The 7,178-nt window shown below is 35.6% G+C and overlaps 1 protein-coding gene across 1 annotated transcript in view; it reads left to right on the top strand.

Annotated features, from left to right (window-relative positions):
- LOC107743135 (calcium/calmodulin-dependent protein kinase type 1B-like) overlaps window positions 1–6,718 on the top strand; it is a 9,050-nt gene extending 2,332 nt beyond the window's left edge. Inside the window, exons 4-11 of the mRNA XM_016556258.1 lie at window positions 432–570; window positions 661–784; window positions 1,388–1,463; window positions 1,551–1,663; window positions 2,660–2,738; window positions 4,394–4,481; window positions 5,127–5,217; window positions 6,621–6,718. Coding sequence (XP_016411744.1) covers window positions 432–570; window positions 661–784; window positions 1,388–1,463; window positions 1,551–1,663; window positions 2,660–2,738; window positions 4,394–4,481; window positions 5,127–5,217; window positions 6,621–6,631 — 721 coding nt within the window. The 3' untranslated portion in view covers window positions 6,632–6,718. The remainder of the gene's footprint in view (window positions 1–431; window positions 571–660; window positions 785–1,387; window positions 1,464–1,550; window positions 1,664–2,659; window positions 2,739–4,393; window positions 4,482–5,126; window positions 5,218–6,620) is intronic.
- The last annotated feature ends 460 nt before the right edge of the window (window positions 6,719–7,178 follow it).

The raw sequence follows: 7,178 nt of genomic DNA, 5'->3' as shown, positions 1-7,178 counted from the left end.
AGATAGATAGATAGATAGATAGATAGAACGACAGAACGGTAGATAGATAGATAGACAGAACGACAGAACGATAGATAGATAGATAGATAGATAGATAGAACGACAGACAGAATGACAGACAGATAGATAGATAGATAGAACGGTAGATAGACAGACAGACAGACAGACAGACAGATAGATAGATAGATAGATAGATAGATAGATAGAACGACAGAACGACAGAACGACAGACAGAACGACAGAATGGTAGATAGATAGATAGATAGATAGATAGAACGGTAGATAGACAGACAGACAGACAGACAGAACGGTAGACAGACAGACAGACAGACAGACAGACAGACAGATAGATAGATAGATAGATAGATAGATAGATAGATAGACAGACAGACAGACAGACAGACAGATGCTGATGACAGTGTGTTGTTCAGGCTGACAGGAGGGGAACTGCTGGACAGGATTCTGGAGAGAGGCAGTTACACAGAAAAAGATGCCAGTCGTGTGATATATCAGGTGCTGCAGGCGGTGAAGTATCTGCACCAGCTGGGCGTTGTGCATCGAGATCTAAAGGTAAAAAGTTTTAATTCCAGCTTTTCACTGTGGGTGCTTTGCATGCAGCTAACTGGATATTACAATCATAATAAGTTCTCTCTCTATTAGCCAGAGAACTTACTGTATGAGACTCCATTAGAAGACTCCAAAATTGTCATCAGTGACTTCGGTCTGTCTAAAATGGAAGAGCAGGGAGCTCTTTCCACGGCCTGTGGGACACCTGCCTATGTCGGTAAGAGAGTTTATGATCATGATAATGACCTAATATCATGTGCAGTAACATACAGATTCAAGCTCAGAAAATCATGGTTCTAGTACTTTAAAAAAATCTGAAGCTCTAATGTGACGCCGAGAACTTTCTTTAATCTAAAAAAAAAAAAAAAAAACCTATAGCAACTTAAAATGGATAGTTCACCAAAAATGAAAACTCTGTCATTATTTACCCACTGTCAAGTTGTTTAATCTTTGACGACAAACATGTATGAGTTTCTTTCTTCTGTTGATCATGAAAGAAGATATTTTGAAGAATGTGGGTAACCAAAAACTACTACGGAAGACAATGGGGACCATCAACTGTTTGGTTACACTCATTCTTCAAAATATCTTCTTCCATGTTCAACAGAAGAAAGAAACTCAAAGAGGTTTGGAACATCTTGAGGGTGAGTAAATGATAACAGAATTGTCATTTTTGTGTGAACTATACCTTTAAGAGCCCTACATAACCCAAAACAGATGTGTTTCTGAACCACTGAAGAACCATTAGTTTTAAGAGCCTAGTCTTTACCATTGACTGTACTGTACCTCGTGAGTACTTGTGTTCACTATGTGTTTGTAGCTCCTGAACTTCTACAGCAGAAAACATATGGTAAAGAGGTGGATCTCTGGGCCATCGGGGTCATTACATTTATTCTGTGAGTGCTGGATTAATATTATTCACCCTACATGAATAAAACTCCACAGCGAAGAGTCTGTATCAGCAGTTTTTGATTTCCTGGCAGACTCTGTGGCTATCCTCCGTTCTATGATGACAACGACACACAACTCTACAAGCTGATCATAAAGGCTGAATATGAATTTGATTCGCCATACTGGGACGACATCTCTGACTCCGGTATGACCACAATAATATCTAATCCCTCTTCCTGCATTTTAAGAATGACCAAATCACATTCATATCATCCTCAATCCGAATGCGCATATAATGATGCTCCATGCCTCCTAGACCGGGTCAGAAGTACTGTATGTATTGTTTTCTAATAAGGAAAAATTACATATTTATATCTGAGATTTCTATTTCCATTTAGCATTATTTAATGCTACTGTTATGAAATATGTAAAAATGCATATAGCATTTATTTTTTTATAAAAAAGTGAAATTTTGAACTGAGGAGGACGGCTTATGAATGTACAAAACCCTTAAATGTCAGACACAAAATACTGTACAAAATCAAGAGTCTAAATAACGTAATTTTCTTCATTTTACATTTTTTTATTTTTTATTTAAATGTTATTTTTAAATAAAATACTTAAATGTATTTTAAATTTACATTTTTAGTTTTTAAATATATTTAATTTAATACAGAGCAAACTACTTTTTGTTAAATGCTGTGCTTGTGCAAATTTTTTTTTTACATAATGCATTATGCATATATTATGCAGTTACATAAAGCACTCTTAAAGGGACAGTCCACCCAAAAATACAAATTCTGTCATCATTTATTCACCCTCATGTTGTTTCGAACCTTTATGACTTTGTTTCATTCCATGGGACAAAAGGAGATAGTTTGAAAATGTTTCAACCATTTTTTTCTATGCAATGAAAGTCCAATGAGGTCTAAAACAACACCTTACATACATATATTTATATTGATGCACTGTGATCCATTTCAGTTATAACCAATGATTTTGCTTTCTGCAATAGCTTAGGAAATAATTGCATAAGATATAAAATCAAAGCATTAATGCTTTCATGAGCGGTTTTAAAAACTTCTCTCATTATATTAACGCAGAATGTTTTGTGCAGCCCTAAACGCGCCAAATGCTGGCCACATTAAGTGGTATTGATCTTCTTGTATTCTCTGCCTCTTCCTGCCCACTAATGCTTCAGCGAAAGACTTAATAGTTCACTTACTGCAGAAGGATCCAGCGAAGAGGTTCAATTGTGACCAGGCCTTGCAGCATCCTTGGTGAGTCCATAAATAGCAGGAAAGAGGCGGACGGGGAGCTGAAGGGTTGATCAGCGGTAAAAAGAGAGGCTGACCTTGAAGAACAGATGAAGAGTTGGGTCACATCTGTGCAGCGGCGTGGGAGGGCGTGCGCAGACAGGAAGAGGATTATGAAATATAGAATAAACAGATGTCTCTTCACCTGCAGCACTCTCAGATCTTTAAGAAGCACAAAACAATTATGATTTTCATTGCAGAAATGAAATGGAACAGAGTGCTCAAAGAAGCAATGCATTTAAAGAAATACGGATAATTGAGGCATAGGATTTTTTTGGTACTTGAATAACATACACTATAGCTTCCCAGAAGAAAGTTTTAATTGCTCAGATGTTGCTCAAAAGAGTCCTTTGAGGTTCCAATTATGCTTCATTCTCTGACCGTCATCTTTGTCTGAGATGTTTCTCTTAAAGTTCCTTAGGAGACATAGAGAAATTGTTGCAATACAGTAAGACTATAGAGCAGGGGTGCCCAAACTCAGTCCTGGAGGGCCGGTGTCCTGCAGAGTTTAGCTCCAACCCTAGAAGCTAGAAACTTCCCGGCACGTGTGTTGAGGCAAGTTGGAGCTAAACTCTGCAGGACACCGGCCCTCCAGGATCAAGTTTGGGCACCCCTGCTATAGAGCTATTAAATGAATGTGGATAGTGGCTCAGATCAAATTGGTATGGAAGTTTTTTCCACTATGAAAAAAACGTAATTGCGATTTTTCTCTCTCTCACAATTCAGACTTTGTTTCTAGCAAATCTTTTTTTTTTTCTCAGAATATAAACACAGAATTGTGAGAAATAAATTCAGAATTGCAGAATGTAAACTCAGAATTTGGAGTTTATATCTCATGATTTTGACCTTTTTTCCCCTCATAATTCTGCATAAATCTTGCAGTACTGTTTTTTTTCTGCCACAGAATAAAAAAGCAAATTTTTCCTTTGCCATTGCTAATTCCTTTCCACACAATTCTGACTTTTTGTCTCAGAATTGTGAGTTGTAAATGGAGCAGAAGACTTAATAGTCTCTATTTGCTCTTCTTTTAATTCTGTAGTCAATTGAGATATAGAAGGAATGTCATTTCAGATTTATACTTAGATCACTGTAAGATACTGTATGAGTTGTATATTACTGAATTTATGACCGGTGTTTTAGTGTGAGGATATACACTACCATTCAAAAGGCTGATGTCGGTAAGATTTTTAAAATGTTTTTGAAAAAAGTCTCTAATGCAGACCATTTAAGTATTTTTAAAAACATAATTAATATTTAAATATTGTTTAAAATGTAATTTATTCCTATGATGCAAAGCTGAATTTTCAGCATCATTACTGCATTCTTCAGTGTCACATGATCCTTCAGAAATCATTCTAATATGCTGATTTAGTGCTCAAAAAACATTTCTTATTATCATCAATCAATGTTGAAAACAGTTGTGTTTTTCCAAGATTAGAATAGAAAGTTCAAAAGAACAGCTTTTATTTGAAATAGCTTTTTCTAACATTATAAATGTTCTACTGTCACTTTTGAGTGCTGAATAATAGTATTACTCTTACAGACCTCTTGCTAACATTTGAACAGTTGTTTACACGTTTTATAAATTCTGAATGAATATTATTGCTTCTTAACGGCAGGATATCAGGAGGTGCGGCTCTAGACAAGAACATCCACGGCTCAGTGTCAGCACAGATTCAGAAAAACTTTGCCAAGAGTCACTGGAAGGTAAGAGTGAAGAAAACAAACCTGAGGCAACTTTAATCTGCCAACATCACAGTCTCAGCCTCATACAATGGACCACCTGATGCAAACTGTACACATAAAAGCTGAAATCCCCAGTTGTCATCTGGTTGGTTGACTGGGTTGAGTTCAAATCAGGGTCCTGAAATAAACCAGTTGAGAAGCACTGCATTAGTTGCATCTAAGTGGGCTGTTTTTGAGTAAGATCAAAAACTGACTAGACTTCTAAAGCACAAGACTCCCATCCTCCATGTGTCATGTGTAAAATAGCTCTATATGACCCGTGTCTGTGACCTCTGAGGCTGATACAGCACTTTGCATTTGTAAATGTATGGCTAGAGTTACTTTAGCAGCATATGGAGGCTTTGTTATTATTTGCCGCCAGTCGTTTGTTGCTTTACTCCTGATTGTCTGCCCTGCCATGCAATTACGGCTTGTATACCTTTAAAAGGGCAAACGCTGTAATTGCTGTAACTATCAGGCTTTTAGTTTTAGTGCAATAAATGCCTCCAAACATTAAACTGACTCTTCTGCTCTTATATGCAGCGTAGGTTCACTGTTTGCCATTTAAAGATATTTGCTTAAGTTCACTAGATTCTGCAGCATTATCGCTGGTGTCTTGTGTTCCAGAGAGCCTTTAATGCCACCATCATCGTGCGTCATTTAACAAAGAAAACCCACTCCGGGGAAGACGATGAAGGGAATCACTCCACAAGTATAGGTGAGGAGATGTCACATGACTGTGATTACCTGAGCTTTGTAAAAATCGATGTGTTTCAGTAAGGCGGGGCATAGAGGAGAAACAATAATGTACAGTATGTGGAAAATAATGTGTTTTTTTAACCTTAAACCGCATAAACACATTTCATTACACCAAATACAAAAAATAATGTTCTTTTTAGCAACATCATATGGCCCCTTTAAGGACAACAGCACTAAATTGATTTAGCTTTTATTAAGAAAATAATATGGAGCAACCATATTTTAGACTAAATATGAACATTACATATATTTTTTTTTCTCCACTGTTTGGCCAACAAGCTGTTGCATAATCGTTAGACCAAAAGTACAATTGACGTCAAAAGTTTACCTCCCCCTTTCAGAATCTGCAAAATGTTCATTATTTTACCAAAATAAGAGGGATCATACAAAATTGTTTATTTAGTACTGACCTGAATAAGACATTTCACATAAAAGACGTTTACATATAGTCCACAAGAGAAAATAATAGTTGAATTTATAAAAATGACCCCGTTCAAAACTTTTTGAATTTCAAGATCAGGGTAAATTTAACTTAAACATGTAACTATCTTCTGTAGCCTTTGAAGGGCAGTACTAAATAATAATAAAAAATATATATTTAGGCAAAATAAGAAAAATTTATTACTCTATTCTGTTTTCTTAATGGCTCTTAATGCATGTTTTTTTCTGGAATTCTGGAGCATCAGTGAGCATTTGAACCTTCTGTAATAGTTACATGAGTCCCTCAGTTGTCCTCAAATACACAAAAATGCTGCAAAACCAAAGAATTTGTGGGACCTGAAAGATTTTTCTGAAGAACAGCAGGCAGTTTAACTGTTCAGGGCAAACAAGGGACTCATGAACAACTATCACAAAAAAAACACAGCTGTGGATCATTCAGGTAAGAACACAGTATTAAGAATCATGGATGTAAACGTTTGAATGAGGTCATTTTTATAAATTCAACTATTATTTTCTCTTGTGGACTATATGTAAACATATTTTATGTGAAATATCTTAATCAGGTCAGTACTAAATAAAAAATAACATGCATTTTGTATGATCCCTCTTATTTTGGTAAAATAATTAACATTTTGCAGATTCTGAAAGGGGGATGTAAACTTTTGACCTCAAAGCTTTAACATCTTTTTCACTTTAACATTTTAATAGCTTAAAATGGTTTGCATTCCATTTAGATGAATGAAACTGCTCAAATTTTGACAATGATGACATGAAATTACTTGATTGCAATGTTTAATCCATGTAGATTTCTCATAATTTCTGTTAAAATTAATTTGAATTTCATTCTAAAACAGACTTTGGTTTAATCTAATGTTTTTTTGTGAGAGTCAATGAAAACAAATTATTTCACTTTTTCTGCAGGGACCATCTGACAATCTACTGGCAGTAAACCGAGGCTCTGTTAAAGGAATAGTTCACCAAACATGAAAACTGTGTCATTTACTCAAACTCATGTTACTCCAAACCCTTATGACTTTTTTCTTGACCCTCATTGTGTGAACAATGAAAGAAGCAGTGAACAAGTTCTGTGAAGATCCAAAAAGGAAACAAAAACATCATAAAAACAATTAATTCAACCGCATTTGCATATTCAATTTTGGCATGTGTCAATTGGTTATGAGACATGTAAGAACCAGTAGGGTTCAGCATCACTGACAGTAAACTTGGCGAGATGCATCTTCATGCACATATTGAACTATATGCAAAAGAGAATTAATGTCTGAGAACTGCAGTGGAGTTAAAGTTAGCAAGAAATGGATATTAATCCACTTTCTAAATGCATCTTACAGAACATATGGTGAACGATTCATCCATGCATATGTTTTATTTTTTACTTTTTTGACCTCGGATTTTTAAATCAAAATGTCTCGATCTTCTGGTGAAAATACAAAATTTCTTCCTAGTGACATGTGCCGGACT

Source organism: Sinocyclocheilus rhinocerous, unplaced genomic scaffold (genome assembly GCF_001515625.1).
Source record: "Sinocyclocheilus rhinocerous isolate Xijiao unplaced genomic scaffold, SAMN03320098_v1.1 scaffold797, whole genome shotgun sequence".
Taxonomy (NCBI): domain Eukaryota; kingdom Metazoa; phylum Chordata; class Actinopteri; order Cypriniformes; family Cyprinidae; genus Sinocyclocheilus; species Sinocyclocheilus rhinocerous.
This window is presented reverse-complemented; position numbering and strand designations above follow the sequence as displayed.